At 41.7% G+C, this 27,224-nt stretch overlaps 1 protein-coding gene across 1 annotated transcript; it reads right to left on the reverse strand.

The window, feature by feature from the left end:
• Nucleotides 1-377: 377 nt before the first annotated feature.
• On the reverse strand, nucleotides 378-26,887 carry loxl4 (lysyl oxidase-like 4). Its single transcript, XM_080481851.1, has 15 exons — nucleotides 26,791-26,887; nucleotides 25,370-25,712; nucleotides 23,320-23,624; nucleotides 23,019-23,233; nucleotides 14,667-14,705; nucleotides 14,173-14,386; nucleotides 13,909-14,086; nucleotides 10,138-10,292; nucleotides 9,883-10,050; nucleotides 9,347-9,509; nucleotides 9,020-9,263; nucleotides 7,266-7,381; nucleotides 6,812-6,948; nucleotides 3,646-3,757; nucleotides 378-3,004 (listed from the first exon to the last, which is right to left on the reverse strand). The coding sequence occupies exons 2-15, from the start codon at nucleotides 25,689-25,691 to the stop codon at nucleotides 2,934-2,936; spliced, it is 2,439 nt and encodes an 812-aa protein (XP_080337977.1). The 5' UTR covers nucleotides 25,692-25,712; nucleotides 26,791-26,887; the 3' UTR covers nucleotides 378-2,933.
• Nucleotides 26,888-27,224: the final 337 nt, after the last annotated feature.

A 27,224-nucleotide genomic window follows, 5' to 3' on the forward strand; every position in this document is an offset into this window, starting at 1 on the left:
GCAATCAGTAGATTTTTTGCTCCTAAATTCTTTTACTATGTCTAAATGTCAAACTTACATGATATAACCTCAGTGAAGATTTTACAAAAAATTCCACCAAAAAGCCAAATATCTCCAATTTTCTGAGATGTGGTGTAAGTGTTTGAAACCTTCCTGCAGTTGTTAAGCTTTTCAGCATCAAGAACAACTTGAGTATTCAGTTTGGCCAAATCAAACTCTCACACGATAACACAACACGTGTCAAGACCTCCTGCCACATGCGATTCAGCATGGACTGCTCTTCGTCTCGTTGAGACAATACACCGCTTCTCATCATCAAACATTCTGCGTCACCACACAATAACAAGAGGAGAGAGGCAGGAAGAAGCAGACGGCTTAGTATGTGATGAAGTTTTATTGATTCACAGTAATGATGAATGAAAGGTTCGTGAGTTACTCTTGAGATGAAATTTGCCTTTGACTCAGCCAGTGTTTATCCTCAGTGATCTAAACTTTCCCCAAAGGAAAATGGTAACAGAAGCTTATCGCCTTCATACCGTAAAATTCTTAGCAGTAATATAAACATGTGGGCACAGATTATCGTTTGTAGAAATAGTGATACAAAAGGAATACATCACAGCTCAAAAAAGGAAACTAAATCACATCATATGAAATATTTTTTTCTTTTACTCTTTAGATGAGGTCAAGGTCCCTGAGAGTATAGCTTTTGATTATCATGATTGTAGACAAGCGCCACACGAATCACACTCTCAGATTGAAAGACAAAATGAAAACTCAACTGGCCATGAAAAAGATAATATCCCAGCACAATATCTATAGCATGGGCGGTAATACAGCAATAAGATGAATATGAACCAACTTGAGATATGGAATGGCATATACAGTTGAAAACACATAGAGCATGGTAATATGTCTAACTCAACTGAACACGAACACAAAAGGACAGAAAAGCACATCAGCAAACATTAACTTTAGAATTTCAGGACTGTTTATTTTAAACCATTTCTAACTGTGGACCTGGATGTTTGAGCAGGTGTGTGCTGCAGGCGAAAATATTACTGAAGGCTGCAAATGACTGACAGGGCTTCATTTCAAAGTCGGCATCGTGACAACCCTGTGGAGGATTTAAACCATTAAAGAAACTAATGTAGTCTGCAGCTGTATTCATGAATGGCATGTCCACTAGAAAACGGGTCTTAACAGGTTTAACCGCAAACACAATAAGCCAAACACATCAAACGCTTTAATGGGTGAAACGGCACCATTAACATGCACTCCGAGCTGTAAAAAAACATGGAGTTGCATCATTGTTGGGTGTAATACAAGTTCCTTATTCAGCAGAGATACCGCGAATTTCAGCAGGCTCACCTACAGGAAAAATAAGGCCACTGTTCACTGTGCTGCAGCGTGAATAGAGGAGCTTATTTTTTTGCCCCCCTCCCAGACAAACATGTTGTTCTCGTTGGGGAGCGCGAAATGCCAGTTTGTGGTTGGTCCCTGCATAGCTCCCTACAAAAAGACGGCCCTTGTAGTAAAAACTGTACGTACGTATAAGTCGCCCTCCCGACTTTTCACTGCTTTCCCGCTCCGACTTGCTTATCCTTTCTTTTGAGTCTCTTGACTTTCTTGCTAAATCTCCCAGAGGGTCGGCACACGTTCCTGGAGGTTGTGTGAAGATTCTTTTACTCTTTCCAGGAATCCATATGTAACCGTTCAATAGTGTTTCTTAATAAAGCACACGCTACAGCCTCATTCTCAACCCTAACCTTAAGTCTAACCCGACAGACGTAATTAAAAGGCTTTTTATACGCTCTCAAAACTCTGCCTGCCTGCCCGCATTTCTGCGGTTCTGACAGAACAGCTTTCGCTCCCAACAGAGATAAAAAAAAAAAACTGTACACTTACAGTTGTTTAAATAACTAAAATAAAAGGAGATCAACAATTACTCATCTGCAACATGAGGTTGTTCTAAGACTACGTTTGGGAACAATTACACAAAAATGTTTTTTTCTCTTTGGCTGATTATGTTAGAAAAAGAAAATCAAAATCAAAATTTAAATAAACGTAAAACTAACAAAATCTTTACTGAGCATGCTGCGTGTCAATGCATTGAATAAATAAAGTACAGCATAAATAGCACAATCTATATGAAAACTAAACACAACCATATATTTAACTCTCTGAAATGTAAAAATGTATAAAGTTATTTTTAGATAAACATCCTTGATAGTTGACCTTGGTGACTCGTTGAAAAGAGTAAAAGTAGAATACTGATGTTTAAAAGATAAAGTGCTTTGTTCCATAAAAATAATGTGACTGCTTCTTGTATGTACGATATGAAATGCACAGCTACATTTTGTTGAAAATCAAACTAATGAGAAAGTAACTACGACACCGTTCACCTGAAAAAAGTGAGGTTAATCTTTTGGCATACAGTATTGTTAAAGAGCACCAATGGTGAAGGACGGACAACGATCCATTTCAATCAGGACTTTGGAAGATAACGAAAACAGAGACACGATTCACACACGCTCTCCGATGTTGAAATAAATCCGACTCATCTGTTGCTGTTTAGCTACGACGGCACCGAGGTCTGTCACATGTATCCGTCTAGAATAACTAGTTTAACCTGTCCACATTCACAAAAATCAGTATGGCTTGAATTTTTTATCCAAAGTCTTCTTCCTTAACAAGAGTATAAAACCAGGTTGAACCTCTTTGCAGCTCCTTGTCGTTGGCTTTTTGAGTTGAGAATAAGAGTCTCTGCAATGGCTGCTGCTCATCCACAATGACGAGCAGGCGCCATCGTTACGTGTTCTCTGTTAAAAGTGGGTTCTAAGGTTGTCAAAGGGCTGTGGGCCATCGACCTCAGCCCACCCTGAACGGTCTTTATGCTCTTCTTGGAAGACCTTTGCGGTGGACTCTGCAGTGGGCTACACGAAGTTATTGGTGATCTGCCTCTGGTGCTCAAACAGGTCTTCGGTCTCTGCGCTGTAGGCATCGCCTGCGGAATCAATAAGTCAACATTATTATCAGGAGAGGAGGAAGGTTAAAAAAAACACACTCAAGTTAAAGTTGTTCTTTTCAAAAGTTTAGAACATTTGTTTTAACTATTTTAACCGCCTAAATTGGTTTAACGGACATGGAAAACTGCTTTATTAAAATCTGTTTGCAACTAAATGCATGTCATGACACACTGAGTCCAGATAAAAAGTTGGGCCTATGACAAGTTTAACTTTCTTTTTCAGGTTCTCTGTTCCCAAAACTGTAAACACAAACTATAATGAAGGAATCTTGATATGAAGATAATGTGTTTGTATGAAACAGAAAGTAAAGAATGTCTTAACTTGCAGCAAAAGTGAATCCAAATTTTCTCAGTGTGAATTTCAACTGGTTTGAAATTGTTATTAGAGTACTTGCTGATTGAATTAACGAGAATGAGGATTTCCCCAGTGGATGGATTGTTGTCTCGTACACGAGTTTCCTCACACAGTCCAAAAAACATGCATTGAATTCAATTATTTCTTTATTAAAAGACAAAATATCAAAAGAGTCTTCAATTTCCCATCTGATTGCAAAATAAGACTGTTTTGAAGAATTTCACAGATGAACATTTCAGAAAGTTTAAAACTTTTCTGTCCTCACCTGCGTGACATCCGTACATATAGACTCTGTGGCCGTCATATCTGCACCGACACCTCATGACGTTGTTCATGAAGTCAGACTCGGCCATGTCCATCGATGGGTTGACTTCCACCTGCAACACAAAATAATCTTGCCTTATGACTTTCATTGGGACACAAGAAAACATATATCTTTGATATGTATACCTTCACGTAATTGTATTTTGACCAATGAATATGTGTTACATTGCTTGCTAGAAAATACATTCAAATGTAAAACTGTTAGAGATCCCATTATTAAAAATGGGACTTTTGGTTGGCATTGTTTTTACAGTCAATATGTTTCTCATCCATAAAAAGCTGGATATTTTTGCAAACTGAATTTATAAAAAAAAAAACAACAACATTTTATAGTGCTTTCTAATGAACTTAATGTTTACAGTTGGTCTGCAGTGGAGCATGAGGTCCTAATAACATACTGTAATGCAACGCACAGAAGAGCTCAAGGGAAACCTGATGTGGGGAAAGAAAAGCACATCTTGTCCAAAAACGTGTAAAAAAAAGAAAGAAAAAAAAAAGACACTTGTGCCCACAGAAAACATCGTAACTGGTGGCATAAGAAGCTGTGACTTTACAGGGGAGGTTCAGAGAATGTGGTAGCACCACGACGTCGAGATCGAGCTCGTGCAGAGGCGAACGCGCACGGCTCCTCACACAACAAGGCAACACAATAATAAGGGCTTAATTTGCCCGAATATGAAGTTTGTTGCAAACGAGTGAACATTTCTGTGTATGGAATCTGTCTTGTTGTGCGTGCTGCTGTGCACTGTACTAATAGGCTGTCATTTGCAGAGCAATTGCTGATACGACCTTTCTCATAATCTGGTGATAATACTGAGAAGTAATTTACTCTAATAGCTGCTCTGTACACTGCTACACCCAGTTAAAGTACAGGTTACCAACAGCTTCACAGGCAAGGAAGGCAAACTACACTAAAAAGGAAGAGAACTTTGAAAAAAAACAAAGTGAATGCACCAAAAAGTGTCTCTTAATTTTTCAGAGAAAATTACAGTGTTGAAGTGTGTGAGAGTTTCGCAGCGGTCCGCTTCAGTTGAAGAGCGTGTTGCTGAGTGAAAAAGTGGCTATAAAAATAAAAACAGGGCAGGAGGAATTCCTCAGTGGCAAATTAGCCGTTCCTAATGGAAGGGGGGACTAGGTGCTGCTTGGGAGAAAATAGGGAGGCAACAGTTAATGTTGGTAATTGGTGTGTGTTTCATTAGCACTGGGCGGTTCAAGGGCAGGCCCGCTGGATCTTTCTTCTGTAAAGCGTCAGAAAAGTCTGGCATCATCTGCACTTTACTAGATAAATGAAAGAACACAGCAGCGGGACGGAAAGCTGCTGTAAAAGCTGTTTGTATTTTTCTAAATCCTTCGATTAAAAACTGCTCTACAGCTTGGCTCGCTTAGTGTTTTTCTTTCTTGTCCTGACTTAAGTTTAGCTGCGTACCTTGGCCTCACATGACTGTGGCCTTTTCACCTTCAGGAGTTATTCCAATCTCTTCCACTTTATTATCTCAACTCCACTTCTGTCCTCCTCCATCATTCATTTCTTCTCGACGCCTCCACACTGCGCTGCAGCAGCACACCACTTTACAATCACACCCAACTCAACCTGCTTAAAATACATCAAGTCAGCACATACCTTTGTATGTGTGTGTGTGTGTGTGTGTGTGTGTGTGTGTGTGTGTGTGTGTGTGTGTGTGTGTGTGTGTGTGTGTGGGACAAAATAACTGTGAGTAGATTTAATTAATACATCCTCAATAAAGAGTACTGAAGTGTTAATTACAAGGCTTAGTGTGACCTAGAGACAAGTGGACCAGCAGCAATAATTATCTAGTTAGACTGGAAGCCGTCTCCCACACTCAGGAGGTAATTGGCAGCGTACTAACATCAGAAGACTCCAACATGCCACAGTGGGATCAGAGGAGTCAACTAGAAATGGAGGATAATGGGCGATGGAGCCCTTGATGTGTTTTAGTCTCATGGCCACAATGATTCGGCTCAACAAAGAAATGACAGAGAAAGAGTTGTGGAGATGACTGTGCTGAGGTATAGGCAAGTAGGTTTTACTGAAATAGAAACCTCAAACCAACTGCAAAATCCACCTTAAGCGCCTGTAAATTCTTTTTCATATTAACTGAAACTTCCCATCGCGAGGAAGCATTCAAACTATTCGTGCAAGCTTCAGAGTTGGAAATTGATGGTTATAAACTCTTTTGTTATAGTACAACTTTTCAGTATCAAAATGAAGCAACTACTTTTTTTATTAAAATTTTACTCCCTACATTTTAATTACTTCCCTCTTTTTCTTTTCCGGCCAGGAATAAAGACTAGTTGAGAACAGTCAGACAGTCTCTTTGAGCTTTTTGTGCATGATGGTCCAGAAGAGAGACAAGAGAGTTGAAAATGTTTTAATGTTGGATGGGATTTCTGTGCCTAACTATTACCTGCAAGGCTGCAAGAGGACAAGGTGACTGACAAGGGGTCATATTCAGTTTAATTGGTATATATCTGCACAACTATATTGTACTTACCATCTGTACTTTTTCTGAGCTCGAGGGTCGAAAATCCATCAAACAGAAGTTCTTACACTATCATTGTTTCATTGAAACTGACACACACAGTAGTGTGCAAAAGTTGTGTAATGCCATCAGGTAGGTGTCTGATTGGACCCCCCAAAAAAATTATCCAGCAGACGATAACAACACTAAACAAACTGACAGTGTTGTGAAACTATCTGCTTCATCAAGAACCAAGAGTCCTGGAGTCAAATCACCACAGGGGCCATATCGGAGCATCATGTAGTTTGTTTTAGATCACATGATGAAGAGACATAAGTGACCTTCTGCACAAGATCTGTGCTTAGCTCTCTGAAATGTTTGCTAAAGCCTTCCAGGAAAAAAGTGTGTGCAAGCTGGACAGACGAATGCTGTTTTGAAGGCAAAGCGTGGTCACACCAAAATGACAAGTATCATTCACTCATTTACTTTTTGTTAGTTTGTAAAATATAAAGAACACAGTAATGAATGGAACCTGAACTGGTACTTTAAGCACAAACCTAAAGGATGATACCTAAAAATAAATGTGTCCAACATGAAAGAAATGAGAATTATAAAACGACCTCTCACCTGGAAGATGTAGTCTCCTGGTCGTACATCAGTCACATCAACCCACTGGCAGTCGATGTCGTGGCGATACGTGTCCCAGCAGCCCACAGAGATGCCCTGATCGCCCATGTTGTAGCAGGAGAACCGCTTCTGGAGTCCTAACACAACAACGTTATTATAAATCACAACATCAAAGCTCATTTAATGTCTGACACTCCTTGCCATGTTTAAGAGTCTTTAGCTTCAAGGACTGCGTTAGAATACTAACGGAATGAATGTTGCTTTTCTCATATGAGCTATTTCACCCATGATGTAACAAGGAAATGGAGAGTGAACAAACAACAACAGCAGCGATTTAATACATTAACCACAAAATAAAAATCTGTGTAGCTGGAGTTGAAATATTGATATTAATTCCCTGTCACTAATGGAGAAGTGTATTTCGCTGGGACCAGTGAATAGTGCTGAACATTACCCTCGGGGCAATACGTGTCCTCCAGACAGAAGCTGGCCTTGTGTCCCTCTGCAACCCTCGTGCCGTTAAGAGTCAGCAGATCGTAATGTGTGAACACCTCGATGCTGTGGTAGTGCCTGTGACGACAGAAGGAAAGGTCCAGGTGAGAGCGTGTGTGTGTGTGTGTGTGTGTGTGTGTGTGTGTGTGTGTGTGTGTGTGTGTGTGTGTGTGTGTGTGTGTGTGTGTGTGTGCATGCATTTGCACTAAGTGAACACTGGCTCCCCTATGGCTCGTATTATCCTAATGACCTCACTGCTCCTACATGAGCATGGGTGTCACCGTGACACCTCGCACAGAAGCTTGTTTTAGTGCCAAGCTCGGCCGAGCTGTTTACACACATGGAGTGAATGGAGGGCTTTGAAACGCACATGCACAGCTCCAACATGCGGCGGCGAGACTAAAGCAGACTTGACTATGCATGAGCCACCCTGTCCTTTGTATTGCACTCGACCTGTGGTGACTTGACAGGTTCAACCGTCATTTCCAAGAACATGCGCTCCGGCAACTAACAAAAGTGGAGAGACAATTTCTGTACAATATTCACTCAGGACATATTTCACACCATGCAATACAGCCGGCTGTTTACATTCCCTCATCTGACTTCTTGAAAGGTATCAATTATCCGATTCAAAATCAAAAAGTAAAAACAAACATACCTCCTCAAATCCAAAAGTAACATATTGAATCTATTTCCACCTCGTAGACAAAGGCCCTTGTGTTAAATATTCCTGCTGTTTCCTTTTTAAACCATGTGGCATGTCAGTTTAGCTTGTTTTCGTTTTGGGCAGCAACTGAATGCAATTAAATTAAATATAACTCAAATTACTCAACGTAGAGGCGTCTGTACCATTATTGCACGCACAAGCAATTTTGTATGAATAACAGGTGTTTATCTGAGTATTTCTTACAGCCTCTAAAAACCACAGTTCACCTGTATCCAGAGAAGTCTGAACCATGGTTTTCGCAACCACTCAAAATGTCCACTTGCACAGCCACAGCAGCCCACATATAGCAAGTAAAAAAAAAATAATCCACACACAAAAGCACAAGATCATCATTATTGCACTTAAGGTAATTTGAGACCAAACTAATTTTAATTGCGCGTGCTTCTCTGACAACTGATTTTATGATATTGCGGCATAATCATCTGTACTTTCTAGTATTTACATCGGTGCTGTCTCATCCAGCTCCTTGAAGTCCACTGTCCTGCTTCATTTAGTCGTGTCCCTGCTGCAGCCAGCAAACAAGCTGCTCATTACAGTCTGCTGTTCAGAAGTGTGGACACATCAAAAGCCTGCATGAAAGAAGGCCCTCCTGCACCAGTACCATTATTTTTGAGTAAAATGACCAGTGTTTTTTGTTTTAATTGCATGTCTTCCTGACACAAAGACTGACTTTTATGTTCATCTGTGTATTTCGAGCATGGTAGACACAATAAATGCACTAATGGAACAAAAACAACAAAGTATGTAATTGCCACAGAGAGAAAATGCCTCTCAAATGTAATGTATATGGCAGGAAAAACTAGGGGCCAAATGGCTTCAAATGAAAAAGAATCAGCTGACAATGATAAAACAGATTTTGAACAGCAGCCTTCCTCACTGGCCTTATTTGAGAGAAACATGGTGAACAGAGGTGGCTGCCATTATCATATTCTTTTTAGTACCAGTCTTTCTTGTATTCCACCTCTGCACATATATCAGGGGTTCTCTACCTGTGGCACTGGTGCCATGTCCAGCTGTCTTTTGCTGCTTTGGGTCTGAAATCAGAACGGCCCAGGTTCATGATGCGAGAAGAGAAGCGCAGCAGGCGCCGGTGGCCGTAGGGCCAGTTCATCCGTGCAGCAGAAGACGACAGGCAGTTTTCCTCGTTGGCACAGGTCAGCAGGTGGAGGGGTCGATCCTCCAGGTAGGCCGTCTCCTGGACCAGCTGGGCGTCCAGAACAAGATCAGGGGCCGCTGAAGAAGATGCAATGCGTGTCTGATGTTACAATTCAAAACGAGTCAGACGAGCGGGCCTACGGCTGCAGCGCCAAACTCACTGTCTGAGCAGCTGACCCCTGCAGCCTTAGTTCCACCTCCTCGAGGGCAGTGGATGTGGTTGTTGCGACGACACTGCTGAATTGAAAGCTCTGTGCCCACGCAATGAGTTCCGGTGAGAAGCACTTCGGATGCATTTGGGGCACCAGTCCAGTACCAGGTCTCCTGTCAAAGAGAGGGCGTGAAAGGGGACACCGTGAGCTTGTCAGATTTTTTATCATTTATGTCAACAGTATCATAGCTCAGTGTCTACCACAGTGAATACGGGGGCTGTGACTATGGATTATTCTCCATGTGTTCACTTCTTTGTTGCATCAATTACTCAGACGCTGCAAATGGGATTTTAAAGAAATGCGTCTTCTGACCCTTCAAGTCAGACATTTGCAAGATGACAATAATAGTTTTAGCAGTGGGAGTGTTTGTTCAATAAGGTCACTTTAGAAACTTATGGTTCGGCTTTCAGAAAAGTTGTTGAAACTTTAATTCAGAGACCAAAGTGACATGTGTTTATGCTGTCGAGATTAGGTGAGACTGTTACCTGATGAGCACTGGCAGCAAAGCCGAATCCGAGCTGTCTGCAGACCACCATGGCCTCGTTTATGCCCCAGTTCTCGCTACAGACCGAGCCCCAGCGTTTACGACCCCCAACATCCATCAGCACCTCCACTCGTCCTTCTGATGGGACTCTGCCGCCAGCAACCCGCACCTAGACATCCATTGGATTAAAGAATTAGATGGATCAGGGTTTAAAGAATTTTTTCCAGTGTATTATTTGACAGTGTGGTTTTTGTACCGTGTTTTCTGTCCCAGTCTTCGGAACGTTACAGCGAACTGATGCATCCTGGGCGTGTTTGAACGTCCACGGTTGGACTTCTTGGAAGTAGCAGTCTAGGATGGAGCGCTCTGATCCCATACATTGTACATTGTTCATATGGATAGGTCCCGTGCCTGAACAGGGAGGAGGAGATGTGGTAGATTTTAACACTCTACTGAAAAAAAATAATAAACTACGAGATTTGGAAACCAGAGGAGCACAGACATAACTGAGGCTTTCTTGTGGTTGTCTGGGGCCACCCAACGTCAACACAAAGGCATTAGAAAGATTTCATCACGCAAAATAGCACACACAAGTAAGAGTGAGGCTCTAAAATCCCTTCACACGAATAAGTGTTCTCGCCTAAGCTTCAAAACCACAAAGAAAAGTTCTCGTCTGCCTTGACACAATGCTCCTGCGAGCCAAGCAGCAGCACCACCAACATCTACTTTAGGCATCTGTCACACCTCATTACCACCATTGTGTTGTTTCAGGCAAAACAACAACACTGAGTGTAGTCCGCCGCCCTGGATGGGCAAACTAGGGCACAATCCGTGTTAACAATATGAAAGACTTCACGTGTACTTGTTTGTCATTTAAACCAAGATCATTTCTAAACAACATGCGAAATGGTGAGGGAAAAAATGCAAACATCTGGTACCGTAACGATGACAGTACAGGAAGAACCTGAGCAAACTATGGCTTTGTTGTTTTCGTAAAACAAAGTACACAAAGTGCGCAATTGGAAAGGAGGCAGCATTGAAATAAACACAACCGGCACCACAAAAACTGTGGGAAAGAGCGTAACCTCCAAAAAAAGGGCGTAAAGGAAGATAGTCGAGAAATGATTGCAGCCTAACCCAATCTGTCTCTGTGCTGGTTTGGGGAGATTGTAGGCCTTTCTCCATACTGGTCACCAAACGTGGGTTCACATGTATGAAAAAGACACATCTGAACCACTTCCGCTGCTATCTGAATGGTAAAGGCCACAGACTAGATCCAAACTACCACTATTTAACATATCAAGACAAACATTGGGCCCATTTGCAGATCCTCGAAATGAACATCGACACGGTCTATTTAAACCCTAGTTTGGGGAATCCACAAAACCCAAAATAGATTCCAAGAGACCGGCCACACACACGCTTCACATGCACACAAATACACACAGGCTTTCAGGGTGTTTCAACTCCCTGTATGTATGCATAGCGCGCTATGTATATGTCCTCCCCCGGCTAAATTATACAGTGAAATCACAATGTTGGTCAAGAGAGGAAATAGAAATGTGGTCCCTGTAATTTAACTCACTGATGAAGATGATAAATGTAACAATGATGGGAGTTAAAGTGCTGGCAAATAAAGTCTGTATAGAACTGCACTTCTTCGCTTTTACTCTCCAGCATACTCATGTGAGGGACTGACAGCACAAATGTAATCAAAGAGGCACATTGCACATGTGGTAACTTCAGTTTGGGATTTACAAGAAACTGGTTCAGTTTGATTACTGTGTAATTACAACTGGCAGGTGCTAGAGATCATTTTATAGATTAGAAAAGTGTCTCTCGTGGATGGAAACAGGGGAAACATTAGCATCATTCTTGTTGAGAATAGCACACATAGTTGGTTAGTGGTTACAAGGAAAACTCAAATTACACACTGATTTAGGCACACTCAAGCATGTGTAGTGTTTTTCTTTCCAGCTTCTTTCTTTTTCTATGCCTCTAATAAAAACATCTTGTCATCTGAACTGTTTCCTACCAAAGAGCAACATATAGTTAAGTATGCGAGTAAACCTGCTTCGGGAGACATTTACCATCGGGAGTTTGAAATTTTCACCTGTGATTTAAACAGGAGTTTGTCACGTCACTCAAAGCGCGAACGCAAGAGCATATGTGCAAGTGTTGGGACAAATCAGATGGGTGAGGCAATATTCGAAGGCAGAACTTCTGCCTGGCAGACAATCTACTACCTTCTGCAAGTCAACCGCGACCATTATCTCATGTGACTATCATAAATAATTCAGCGCACTCCTGTGGGGTCCTGCAATTCCAGCCTGATGACTCAAAGATTGGATTGAAATCGTGAGCATTTTCTACCGATAGCAAATGTCTGAACCTAACCACTTTGTGTACTGACAGATGCAAGTACAACAACATTTTGAACAACTGAAGCTTTCAGGGTGCCTTTTTCAATGGCTTGTTCCATTAAATAGTACAATTACAGCCAAAGTTGACCCAGGAAATGAAATGTCTGGCTTAACATTTTTCTAATTGTTACAGGGACTGAAGGAGTCGCTGTTCCTGGAGTTTAAAGCTGTTATAAACACAAGAATCGCCTATAATTTCAACGTCAAGGCTAAGTGATCTGCTGACATTCTTACTTTGTCCATATTAAACAGCATTTTGTACTCCATACCAACAAGTGCCTCTTATTTCTTTGCCTTGTCATTCGAGGGTAAAGAAATGAATTTAAAGTCAGTAAAATGCATCATAATTGGGAAGTTTGCTTCATGAGTGACTGTCTGGCCATGAATTCAGAGTCAGAAGTATACAAATGAATGACTCGCAAACTGAATTTGGGGTTTTGAAAACCTGCATTTCCACGTGTGAGATAAGAGCGATACAACGTGAAAGGAGAATAACTGTAAAAAGACTAAGTCAGCCATTTGTCAAAACCGATATACCAAGGCATTTTTATTACATGCACAAACAGCCACAAAAGATTTACACATAAGTTGTACATAAGCACACACACAACTGCAGCTTTGTGGTTGTGGAGAACCTGTTTTAGGTAGACATTTTAAATGTCTTCGCCCTCTCCTGACAAATTAAACACCTCAGACCAAGAATGCTGTAATTACAATGAACCTGAACCCAAACTGAATGACTGATTGAAACCAGATGACAAGGCGTGTGCAGACCATTGCAGACAGTCTCCTAAGGACAGCCAACTAAACCAGACTTTAGGATATATAAAAAAATAAAAGAGAGGTAAAAGAAATAACATCATGGGCAGAATTTGTAATTTAAGAGGTTCAAAAAGGTAGGAATATGCGTTGTTTGATCAAATGAACAGCTGCACCAGCAGGATATCGTCCCGTTCATCTACATCAGCATGATTAGAGACTACACCCAAGTCTGAGGCATAGGGTAAAGCAGTTCTCACAACTTGTGAGGGTGGAGTCACCGCTGGCACAGCTGGACTCTGACTGATTCTGTGCGTGTCACCCAAACTGGACATTTGAAATTGAAGGCAAAAGACCACAGTACTCAGTGAGTGAATTAAAAAGCTTGCTTGGATTGAGTCTCTGGTTAGAGTTACTGAATGCCAATCTAAACCACTGCGGCTGATAGTATTTCATTTTGTGTGTGAGTGTGTGAGTGTGTGTGCGCGCGTGCGTGTGTATGGTATTTGAGCGGCTGGAAATCCTGGCACAGGACACACATAATCACAGCTGTCGATACTGCAATCAACACATTTGCAGCTTCACAACGTAACATACACAGACAGACAGACAAACACACATGCCCACACATTATCTGATCAGCTGGGGCAGACGGGCGCGGTGTCTAAGATAAGCAAAACATATGCAAAAGACTCAAAAAGTCTGCCTGCTGTTTGTGGAATAGCATGAAGCATAACAAACACACTCTAGCCTCCCAATTGCAGATTCAAAACAGCCAAGTTAAAAATGTAACAAACTTTCAGCCCGTGCAGTGTGACAGTGGGCGACTGTAGCTTCTCTCCTACCTTGACCCATAAAGGCTCCTTGCAGGGCATCCATAGCGGAACCGAAGCCCAGTTCTCTGCATACCACACTGGCTGCAGGTCTGTCCCACAAGTGATCCACGATGGTTCCCCATTTTCCGTCTCGGAGCACCTCCACGCGACCCTCGCCCAGTCTGGGGCCGGCCTTCAGACGCACGGGCTGCACAGGACAGCAGAGGATGCATACGTGCGTTTTTGTTCTCACACTCAATGTCGATTTTGTGCTGCTGCAAACCAACAACTTACCACAACAGGATAGGGGGCCTGGGGTCGTCCTGAGGAGATGCGAGCAAACTGAGGCCCCGCGATACACTTGACCACGGCATGTCTCCCATTCTTACACGGTACGGGACTGCGAGGGATGGACAGCTGCGCGAGGCACTCTGACAGGCTGTTCTCGGTACCCCGGCAGTTCACTTTTTCTACCCAGAATCCCTTCTTCTTTGCCATGATACTCAGCCTAAAACATCAGAAAGACAAAATGCTGTTCATATATTCAAGACCCCGATAACTCAATATATAGTATTCTTGATCTAGTTAGCATAGATAAACGGTAAACAACAGAAAATAAATGATGGTTAATTTGCTACATCAGGTCTTAAAATGATCATGTTTGCAGGGTATGAATAAGCCAGACATTCAAGTTGTGAGGTCTGCAAGTACCTGTATCATGTCTTGTTACAAAATGTCTAGTTTCTGGCTAGGAAAAATAAAATGGACACAGCTGTCTTTTTTATTACCTTGTTGAAGGATCCGCTACCTTGGTATCCCATATTTTCCTGTAGGAGAGCAGAAATGAATGTCACATCTCCCAAGTCTGTATATTTTCTGAGGTTGTAAACACACATGCATGCAGATGACCTGGATAAGATATTCTGTTTAATCTACCGTTTCTTTTAAATGTAACTCAATAATATTGGAGGGGTTGTTTCCCCCCACAACGAGCAGCAGCACAAACACAACAACTTGCTTAGGGAGGCGGTGTTACTGGAGTAGTTAAAGTGAATCACACAACTCGAAATATAACTTCTGTATATAAAGTCAGAATGAGCTGTGCATGTGGCTTTGTGGCAAGTGTAGTTTAAAGGAAGAAGGTACTGTTCTTGTCATCTTTCAGCAACTTCAGTTTCTTTTTTTTCTTTATGGGTTTAGTAGCAGAAATTTCCATCTGGAATGTGGGGCCGTTTTCTGTTTATTGTGTTTACTGTGTTTATGTTTAGAAAAAGTGACCAGTGTAGCTTCCCGAGTCAGGCAATGCTTAAGTTTGTACACTGATATAAAGATGTTTTAGATGGAAATTTGCAATATAATTTAATCTAAATTTGAACACATCACATTAAAAATGCCTATATTCCTGGCTTCCCAATGCTTGTTGCAAAATAACAGAGATGTGTACATAACTACAGAACATAAGAACTATAAACAGATTTTAAGAAAAAAAAAAAACCCTAGACAAGATATTTTAAACTATGTTGTTAACCTACAAAGCCACAAGCAGTCCGAAAAAATCCTGACATTCAACATCAGTGAAGTACAACATTTCTGGGAAAACAGGGTTTGACCAAGCATGTTACACAAACAAAAACGCTGTCCAAGAAACGCGCAACACAAAACGGAGATTTATGCATTGGCTCGGCTGGCTGACTTGAGAACTTGAGGGAGCGATGGAGGGAGGAAAGCCTTCTGTCGTCTCGGCAGACATGCAAAGCAGATTTGCCGCAAATACCGTGCCAGGGCAATCCTTAAACCACCGCAAAGTGCAGGCACCGGCATCAGCAAGGCGTTCTCATTAATTACACCAAAACACTCACAGACACAAATGCTCTGACCAGAAAACACATTCAAAGCATACATAGTCTGCCAATGCTGGTTTATAATTGGTGGATAAATACAGGTCTGACAACAGAAAATATACAGTATTTATATATAACAAATACTCAGTTTGGGCTTTTTTTTTTTTTTTTTTCATACGTTCTGTTCAGTTAAGTTCTTACAGCAGGAAAACTAGAGGATAGAGTTGATTAAAGACAAGAGCATGAAGTAAATCAAAGACTAACAGTGGAAAGTTCATTTAAGAAAAAAAACATATTTCCTGCTGATTTCATAAAAATATCTTAAAAGCAAAACACGTGCATATAAACTATCTTTTCAAGCCGGATTTTTACGGACATCGTCACGGCGTCGCAGGTGTGGGCAACTTAAAAGGTCTTTTCATGCTGACCAACACATTCCCCGAAGCTGATTTCAGCAGCGTTGCCTTTAAAAGAAACAAACACGTCGGAAGATATCTGTATGAAAGTGAAGGCGGGTCAATATTTGTGTTTCTGACTTGAAACTCCAGACATTCCCGTAAAGGTGAGGCACAAGACTGAAAAACAAACCAAGGATGTTGGAATAAAGAGGATCATTGTCAGCGGCATGATGTTATGTTGACGGCTGCGTGAAGTCATGGAGTGCTGACTGCACACTTTCCACAATCGCATAATAACTTGTTTCCTGATGCTGTAAGTAGTCACAGGGAAATAAGATCTCACTGCCCCAGAGCTAAAAATACAAACAAGCTCCCATCAAAAGATTGTCAGTATTTGTAAAGAAAACATGCTACCAAAAAAGCTTTTCAAATTATATATACTTTCAATTGAGCAATTATTTAACAAGTAGGATCATTAAGCGGTTTGCAATTTGTTGATATCATTTTAGAATAATAACTCTTCAATTGAGATATTTGTGTGGCCCATTTCAAGAACAGACGTAGTTCCGGGCAGCTAAATCCAGACATTAAATTATGAACATCTGGCTAAGAGAAAAGCCATCCCATCAATGCTCAAAAGTGAACACATGGTTGCCTTCCAACTCAAAAGTAAGAAAGGTAAAGACCGTAACTACAACGGCTTGTTAAACATGCAACGTGATGGCCGATGTCGATACTGATTTGCATTTACGAAATGTTCATTTCTACCTAATCTCTCTCTGATGTGTTCTAGCCTTAACTTGTGAAGGTAAGTGTTTGGGACTGTCTGTCTCTCTGTGTTTGCTCTGTGATGGACTGGCGACCTGTCCAGGATGTACCCTGCCTTCACCCATAGTTAACTGGGATTGGCTTGAGTTCTCCGTGGTCTAAATACATTTTTTGAAGCGGTACAGAAGATGAGACAGTCATGGGCCACTTTATTCGGTACACCTCGCTGGTACCAGGATTCTTTTCGGTTTTAGAACTGCTTTAATACTCAGTGGTATAACTCCGATAAGTTGCTGGAAACATCCCCCAAAGTTTTTGATCCATTGTCACATGATCACATCATGCTTGCGTTGTAGATTTGTCTGCTGCATATCCGTGATGTGAATGTTCTGTTCACCATATCCCAAATAGGATCTATTAGATTAAAAGCTTGTAAATGTGGGAGCCACTAGAGTACAGTCATTGTTTATACTCAAGAAACCAGATAGAAATTATTTGGTGTGTTATGTTGCTGGACGTAAGAAGATGGATGTACTGTGGTTATATACGGGATGGGAGTGATCAGCAGCAATACTCTGGTGGGCCGTGGTGTTTAAACAATACTTGATTGATACTAAGGGGCCCACATTGCGCCATCGGACAATCCCCCACACACAATTCCACTACCATCAGCAGCCTGACCCATTGATACAAGGCAGGATGGATCAATCCTGTCTTGTTTATGTCAAATTCTGACCGTCTCTGAATGTTACAGCAGGAATCGAGACTCATCACACCAGGCAACGACTTTTTCAATCTTCTAATGTCCAATTTTGATGAGTCGGCGTGAACTGCAGCCTCAGTTTCCTGTTCTTAGCTGACAGCAGTGACACCTGCTGTGGTCTTCTGCTGCTGATCAGCTTCACGGTTTGGGATGCTGTGAGCTCAGAGACGCTTGTCTTCATATCTTGGTTGTCACGAGTGGTTATTTGAGTTACTGTTGCGTACAATCTCAAACTAGTCTGGGCATTTTCCTCCGACCTCTGGCATCAACAAGGCCTTTTTTCACAGAGAAGAAAATGAAAATCCCAGAAAATGGACAGTTCCTGAAATACTCAGTCCAGTCCATCTGGCACCAACAACCATGCCATGTTTACTTTTTCCCTAATGTCATGCTCAGTTTGAACTTCAGCAACACATCTTGGCCATGTCTACCGGCTTAAATACATTTAGTTGCTCCCACATGATTGATTGATTAAGTAGTTTCGTTAACGAGTAGATGGCCGAGTCGTAAAACTTGTGACTACCAGAAAAGCCCCATCAAGGCATACATTTAAGTCAGCTTCAAGTGAAGCCACATGCAATGTGGTAAACTGTGTTTCACTGTATAGAATTTTAACACTTGTTCTTTACAGTGTCTTCAATTGCACTTGTAAAATATCTTAAATGTGTCTACCATGTGGCTCGCAGTACCATGGAATAGACAGCGAGGAGCATGCACACACACATTTTCCCCATGAGGGAATACGTCTGTGACTTGTTTGTGACCTCACCACAGACAAATCAGCTGACCAGTTTCCCTCATCAGAAACCAAAACTACTACTACACAGGCTATAAATGATACCATCAGCTCTTTTATTTCATTGAATTATAGAACTGTTTGTCAAGTTGAACTCCATTCAACCGCAATAAAAAGCATAAATATTGTAAAAGATTTAATAATCAGCAACTTATACCGTTTAAGCCTAATTCTGCAAGTTTAAGAGGCAGCTTGAGCTTCATAAACAAAATGCGCCTGGATCGGTTTGTTTTTTTTCACCTCCATAATGTTCATGAGCCTTGTTTCACCAAGAACACTACATCCTAAGCTTGTAGAGCCGAGAAAACAGCAGCTAATGATAGGGAGTACCACCTGTCTGTTAAGAGATGAGCCTTACATCACTGTTTGGGTCTCATCACCCTCTCAAGACTCAGCGGCTTCAGTTTTTACTCGTCTCAAGCTGAACTGAATGAGCTTACGGAGTTTATTTCACATCAAGTCACTGGAAGGACGGGAATACTACTTCCTGAAAAAGTTGCATACATTATGTCGGCTATGCAATTTATAGAAATGTGAAAAGCAGCAAAAGATTTTCACTGTTTACACAAATGTAATGTTTGAGCCACATTCATGAAAAAAAACCCTTCTGTCATTGTACTCCCCATGGGGATTAATAAAGTCTGCTTTCTTTCACACTGACACAAGGTCTGAACAATCCAATAGAGCAAGTTGGAAGTACACTTCACCTAAACGCCTTTAACCTAATCTCTAGTTAAACATCATTTACAGAAACAGCCATAACTTTAATAGGAGTAGTATATCCCTGTGTCATTCACTACAAACATTTAGTTTATTGTATGTTTGTTTCCATGTTACGGCAAATTGATTTTATGGTTCAAATCAAATACAAAAAAATCTAATTCTACGATAATACAATCCTGACAGTTTGGATGACAATATAATCATATGTAGGCCAAATAATCATTACAATGATCGGATTTTAATCTACTTTGACTGTCAAGGTTTAAAACAAATTGCTGGTTATTTCCATGAATATTTCCACCACCATGTCTCAACTCAAAAAGCCAACGTCCACCGCCTGACCTCACCAAGAAACACACAGCGGCATAGATATGACGAAATTAGAAGATGGGAAAATAAATTAGAGAGAAGGGCAGAGAGGAGGATCACACAGACATCAGACAGGAAAACCAGATTCGGTCACACATAATGTCACCCAAAAGCCTGAAAATGATACCCCCATCACAGAAAAGATTCCGCCGAAAACATAATTAAACATAAAACCCCGGGTTAAGTCCCAAATCACCACAGTGACAGAGAAAGACAGACAGCTGCTGACACAGCGGGCAGCGCAGCAAACTGCAGCTGTAATTGGCTATATTTCACACGAGCAAGCGAAAATCGGGCTCGTCTGACTGCTGCTCTCGTTCTTTCTCCCCATCTCCTCTTTCTCTTGTTACGCTCTTCCTGCCCCCTCTGCCAGGTCCGTCTTACTCTCTCTCTCACATACAGCTATAATTGGGGGTGTTTTTTCACCCTCAGCAGAAGCCCTGGAGAGCTTTGGTCCTGACCAACTTGTAATTACAGCATCTTTAGAGTTTCATCCAAGAGAGACATGGAGCTGAGAGACATGGCATGGTCCAGGATTTGTAAGAATGGGCCGAGCGACTTGGGCAAGAAGAGGGGTTCTGCTGGCTAAAATTGGTCAAAACCATGCAATACAACCCGGGGCTTTTTCAGCGACCGGAAGATGTTACATGAATACTCAACATACTGTCTCAGACCCAACAGTTGGATTTTCTGTTTTCATGTTCTACTTATAATAACAAAGTGGTGATCTTCGTCAAGTTAACATGGCAATCCTTACATTTACCCACATGTCCAGGGTGAAACTGACCAAACTGCTTTTCTAGCATCTGCGTGGTTGTTATGTTTGGATAAACATCACATGTGCAACAGCACATCTCGATTTAGACGTTTGTAACAATCCATCACAGTTTTAGAAACCAAAATATTGCAAAACAAACTTCAATATATTCCAGGCAGCAGAAACAGAGAGGCATATGTTCTTTTCGAACCAGCTGGAAGTGGAAAACACACTTCAAAGTGGGAGCAAACACACATCACACAAGTGGAGACGGAAAACAGGTACAGATTTGGAAACGCCATCATCATCATGGTTCAAACCAGAAAGTGAGGCTTCAGTAAAACATCAGGTCATACTCAGGACAGACAGACCAGAATGTATCAAGTCACATACCACTTCCATGCCAGGACCTTATAATTTACACACGAAACTAAACAAAGAAATCATCGCTATGGCATACATTTCCCAGACTTCTAACTATACATTGTTTTTGTTGTGGCTTTGGTCAGAGACTGAAACAACAGAAGGAGTGCTAATATTCAAGTTCCTTTTCTCAGCCTCAGAGGAAGATTAGAAACACCAATCTGAAAGCAGCAGTGAGCAGATTCCCTCAGGGCTTCGATCCAAGCCCTTCAGGCTACAGCAGCTCCGTCCTCTTCTGTCATATCTGTCTTCTTGGTAAGCAGCCAAATATCTACTGTTGTAGCTATACAGATCCACACATCTATGTCCTCGCTGAGCGAATACTTTACACTTATCAACAGCAGTCGGGTTTTTTTTTTTTGTTTAGTTTTTTATTGTACAGTAAATCTAAATGGGCGCAAAGGATCAAGGAGACGTGTGAAAAGCATCACACCTGCAATGCGGAGGAAGCTGCATTCTACTAAATGGCCCAGGAGAGACGGTGTTCGGCCAGGTTGTTTTTTAGCGACTGCTCATTCTGAGAGCGTTTTATGACAGAAGATATGACACAGGATTATTTCATCCTCCAGCGGTGGAATCCAGTTAAAGCTTGACTGTCTTCCAATAACGCAGGAGTGCAAGAGATGGCTTGATTCAAGGGCAAAGCGGAAAATACAGTAATACACTCGAGTGAGTGAGTGTATGCCAACAGTGTCCGTGTGTAAGTCAATAAAGAAGTTAGAAAAGTCTATAAAACAAATAAGTTCCCATTTGACAGTTACAGCTTTTCAGTGGCAAGTGGAATCTAGCACCTACAGTTCAGAGCAGATGTTGCGGTCCGTCACCAGTTGAGTCAGACCGATCTCAGCCAAGAGCGGGACGAAATAGCTAAACCGTGAATCACCTATACTCTAGGAGTAAGATCCAACTGGGTCCCCTTCCACCGATGGTGAGAAACTATTCATTCTTAAAAAAGCGGCAGAGTAATTTTCTTCCAATGTGTGGTCTTCCTGCGGTTTAAAAACAGAACCTTCCTCGAAACCACAGGCAATGCTTTATTCAGAGAAAAAAAAAAAAAAAGCTTAGATCTCTGCCAAAGAGGCAAACGGAGACACACAAATGCAATAATGCAGCAGAATGCAAGCTTGGATAATAGTGAATATTTGGTAAAATAGTACTTTAATTTTAAATGTTAGGCAAATGCTTTGATGTCAGTCTTAAAACTGTCAGTCAAATAACAGTAAGCCTCAACGTTTGTTTTTATGACTGAGTGTTTCTGTCCCCTTTTCCAAGATAACACATATTAATGTGTGTTTGTGACAATACTGAGATGTTTATATTACAAATGCATGACTGTAACTACTACTATATGGGCACAAAGCTTTGGTAAGTTTTTTGATTTTTTTTTACTTGAAAAATGGTCTAGGAGTTATGGTTATGAGAATATAACCTTTTTTTTTATTTATAATATGATATAACTTTAGCATATTAATATAAATGATCCTTAAGATGTGATTTGAAAGCTTTGGTAGCATCTGAGAATCAAACACTTGGTCATTATTCATAATTTACTTGCTGTATTTATAAAACTGAACATGCTGTCTAGTCATTGTACGCACACAAAGAGACACACATGCTGTTGCTAAAGTGGAAAGTGGGTTAAAAAAAAAAAAAAGGAGGGGAAAAAAGAAAGAAAGGTGTCACAAATCTGCAGGAGGATATCCTGCCAGTGATACTCGACACAGACCATCATGCCGTCCTCAATAGCTACCACTGTGTCAGTCATGGTATTGATGGGACAGTTAAAGCACAATCAGCAGTGATATTACAGCTTGGCATGAGACTCTAAAAGTGAAAGTGAGGCTGTTTGTCCAAAAGTTGGGAGCTGGAGATAGCATCAGAGGGAGAAAGGGACCGGGAGTGAGGGAGAGGCAATGAGGCGTGAAGAGGTGATTTGCCTAGAGAGAGGTGTAAAGAAAGGGCTGCAGAGAGAGGACCAGGATCCCTTTATCATCATCCGATGGCCGAGGAAGGGGGGGGGGGGGGGGGGGGTTTAAGGGGGACGCAGGGATGAAGAGGCTGGGAAAGGAAGATAAGCCCAATGCAAACCCTTCAGAGTGGCTCTGAACAGGACGCTACTGCTGTGTTTTTATTCTTCAGGATGTGTTTTTATTCAGTTAACAAGGGGGGCAGATGCCATGGCACGCTAACCCACTGAAACACAGTCAATAATCCAACGTTTTGGTTTTTATCTGAAACCTCCAGGCCATAAAGGCAAATTGTGCAGCTGTCGGTGAAGCTTGCAGGAAAGAGTCACACTCACTTGTATGTTTTCACATTGTGCTGAGTAGCCTCTGGAAAGCCAAGCATCCCGCACACAACTCGGCTGCTGTTGAGACTCCAACCCAGGTCACAGACTTGTCGCCATCTCCCAGCGTGCTTCACTTCCACCACGCCCTCGGTAATGAGGCTCTTCCGCTTGGTCGCCATGAGAATGGGACGTAGACGCACCTCTTCGATGCGAACTTTACTGTGGCCCTTGCAAAAGATAAATATCAAATCTACTGTCAGAAAACTTTCAAGGAATAACACTGAAATAAATGTACTTCATAGAAAAGCTGTACCTGGTAATGATGGTGGTGTCCTTGGAACCTGGGGGCCTCATATTGATGTCCATTTCCATAATATCCATGTCCTGGATACCTCTGAGTGGCCACATGGCCCTGCCACTGAGCTGCGGTGCCGCCATGAGGTCTGCTGGCCGTAGTGTGGCTTCTGGTAGCCGACTGATTGGGCCTGCGATCGGGGGCACACACAACCCCCAAATCTTCAGAGTGTTTACAGTCATTTACCCCCCAGCCGTTGTGCTTGCAGTCCTTCAGGGACTTCTCCGTGCCGTCACAGCGTACATTGTCCATCCATATTGGGCCTGTGAAAGAATAAACAATGCATAACTTAATTTATTGTGGATTTTTACGGAAGATTCAATAGACGGACTTAGCAATGCATCTGCATAGCACCTCAAATCAGTTTCTAAATACCTAACACTTGACTTTTACTGGCATGCTGATATAAGGCTGCACCTTCGCAGGGTGTTTAGCAGTAGATACATAGTATTTTACAAGGCAGGGTGCTGTAGATCGTGCTCTCTGGATCCACTCAAGCTCCTCTTTAATTTGGATTTAAAAGCAGCAGTAAAGAATGTCTATAAACCACAGCAAGTGTTGCACAACACTGGCAAGCCAGTGCTGTCATTATTCTAAAACAAATGCCTTTTTCAGCCCATATATTTGCTCTGACGGCCTGGCAGAGGACCTTAACGAGATGTAGTCTGCAATCCGACAACAAGTTATCTTTGTCACTTTATGATGTTGGTTATTTTGGAGGTCTTAATTGGTGGTCTGTTTATGGGAGCCAAGCACAGCGTACGTAGCATGACCGTTTCTGAGGTGGCAGATTGGTATCAACTTCTCTCATATGGCTGCCTGCCACGATCAGTCGATGAAAAGGTATATAAAGGAATGTTAATCTAATTGGCCTGTTCTTGACTCGCAGGGAAATGCTGATACATCACTCCCTTTCAGTGAAGTGTGTCAATGAAGCTTGTCCCTTAGCCAGCATGAACCTTGGCAAGACAGTGTCCAACTAAATTTACTGCAGTCCCCTTTTAAAATAATTACACCTGCACTTTGAATCAAATTAAATTCATTCAATAATCACCACGATAAACTAACCTGCTGGCTCTAACACGAGAGCTATTTGAAACTCTTGATTCTTAAAAATAGTTCAAAGTACTTTCTGGGGCTTTCCAAAACTTGACGAGTTGAGTTAAATTATTAATTTTTCAGCCCCAAAGACTGTCTTTCAGTTTACATTTTTCTCAGTTCAGAGATCCCTTACAGTGGCAGCTGTACTGTAGTGAGTGCAAACACAACCGCTTAGTTTTACATTCTTAGATTAGAAGACAAAACAGTTCTTTAATCAAGCAAAGACAAAGAATGATTTCCTGTTTGGTTTTACCTATAACATTAATAATGTATCCAGGGAGTATGTCTAATCCTCTCTTTCAGTATTACTTTACACAAGTCATATAGCAGGGTGTGATTGACTGGGATGGATAATGGGTCCACGTCATTTGCCCACAACACACCAATGTCATCCTTTATCAAAAGAAGTGAAGAAAATATCCCCATGTATCGAATTAGGGATAAATATTTATTCCAAAGGTATCTTTGGAAGGCTGTTTTGTCATTTGCATCATTATATTTTATAACTAAGAGAAATATTTCGTTAAAGCTGGGATGTGTATGACTAGCATTATTCAGAACATTATTTTTGATAAATGTGTGTGTGTGTGTGTGTGTGTGTCCACCAAGACCTGAAAATAGAGATGTTATTTTGAAGTTGTATTTAGATTTTCTATCCAGAGAAGAGAAAATAATCTCTTTATTTACGTCCAAGAAATTTCTAAAGTGCGTTTTAATGTGGTTTGAGAAACCACATTGCGTTATTTTGATGCAGTAGAGGCATAATTGGATGTATAAAATGATGAAAATGTGAAAAAATTCGAGTGTAATTTAAATTGTCCAATTCGGGCTGTTCTCTGTAAGAGAAATCAAAGTTTTGGTCACCATAATTGCATGACATGGCTTGGTACAGCACGTGCTCTCTCACCTGCCCCTTCTCCGTACTTGGCGCTGTGCGCCCACGTGACGCCGCCCTGGAAACCCAGCTCGCGGCACACCACGTTCGCCAGTTTGATGTCCACCTCATCGTCGCAGACGGTTCCCCACGTGTTGTTGTGCAGCACCTCGACGCGTCCCTCGTGGGTTTCTCGCGCAAAGTTGCCCGCCAGGCGCACTTTGGCGGCCGGCGCGCGAGTCGCCCTGCGCTGGGGTGGCGTGGTGCGCCGAGGCTCGGCGCGAGCTTGACTGGTGAGGGAAAGTAGCGCGAGGAGGAGGAGGAGGAAGCTCAGGCAGGGGGCGCGGGTCATCATCGTGACAGAGGAGCACCGTGTCTGCATATAAAGTTTGGAACACTGCATCAATCTGTTAATTTCGCGGACAGCTTCTTATTGAAGCAACGCGCGTTTTTTTTTTTTTTTGTTTGTTTTTGTTGTTTCACTTTGACAAGCACATTTCATTGATGGAATTTCATTTATGGCCATTTAACACAGGTCACACAGTCAATGAGAAAAATGAAATCCTTGATTATTTTTAACAGACCAACGGTGACATCCTCTCGACAAAATAGTTCAAGTAGACTACAGAGGAATTCATCCTCTTGTTCTATCTTGATACCAAGGTGTCCTGAAATGTTACTCTCTGTTTCTGCACATCCTACAACTTGACTCTTACTGTAATCCCACTTTTGTTTTCAGTCACTGCAGAAGTAATCAACCTGGCTCTGATGCCATGCCAAGCAAACTACATAAGGGAAAAAAAAAAAAGAAAAGTGAAATCTTTTCTGTGGTGTCAAACATAGGCGTATAATTAGAATTACACAAGCACACTTTAGTGTGGCAATTGGCATGTGTTAACATGCCTCAAGGGTAAGTAACCAGACAGGAACACAAGGCAGGTTTTAACTGGAGGTGAACAAGTGTCTCAAACACCCAACACAATGGCTGGGACCCATTTTAAATAGTAAATTCCTGGAGGCCACAGCAGCGTAAACAAGGAGATATGTTTGTCTGAAAGTATAAGATGACAGACCGGGTACAAGTAAACAGTCTGAGAAGCAAACAGTAAATCTAGCTGTACGCATGAATCAGTATACAGGACGCGGTTTTGCGGAACACTACATCACAAAACGAACAACCGGCAATTTGTTTTCCTGCAGATACCTCTATCCTGCTGTATTCTGAAATGTATCCACAAAATGTAGAAGAATCCCTAACAGACTGAGGCGTCTTGCGTCTTCATTTCATCCCTTCAAACACCTGTTACACGTGGACTGGGATGTACATGTGTCAACACAACTAATTAATGAATTGGGGGGGGGTGAAAAAACCCATTGAAAAACAAGCACGTAATCATCATTTCACCTAGAAAAAGAAAATTAAAAAGGAGAAAGTCGAGTGCTAGTTGACTCACCTTGCAGGCAGCAGATGTTGCAGTGGTGGATGCCACTGGCAAGGGGAGAGTGACTGAGTGAAGGAGTGTGTCTACTATGTGCTCTCCTCATTCAATCCTCCCTTCTTCCCTCCTTCTCCATATATCCCTCCCTGCCTCCCTCACTGCCTCCCTCCTCTTTGGGCTGCCTTTCTCTCCAGCTCTCTTCCCTTCGTATAGAAGTGCTGACTTACTTAAGAGGTGCTAAAACACATATATATATATATATATATATATATATATGTATATATATATATATATATAAAGCTGCAACTGCAAAACTTTCCCTATGAATTCCAAACAGGTGGGTAGATTCCACTGGCTTCTTGTTATAAGTTATGTTGTCGTTTTATTTATAAATATGGATGACAACTTTAAAGGACCATTGGATGAGCTCTGATGTCCATCCATCCATC

The sequence above is a fragment of the Lipophrys pholis genome (genome assembly GCF_963383615.2).
Source record: "Lipophrys pholis genome assembly, chromosome: 15".
Lineage (NCBI taxonomy): Eukaryota > Metazoa > Chordata > Actinopteri > Blenniiformes > Blenniidae > Lipophrys > Lipophrys pholis.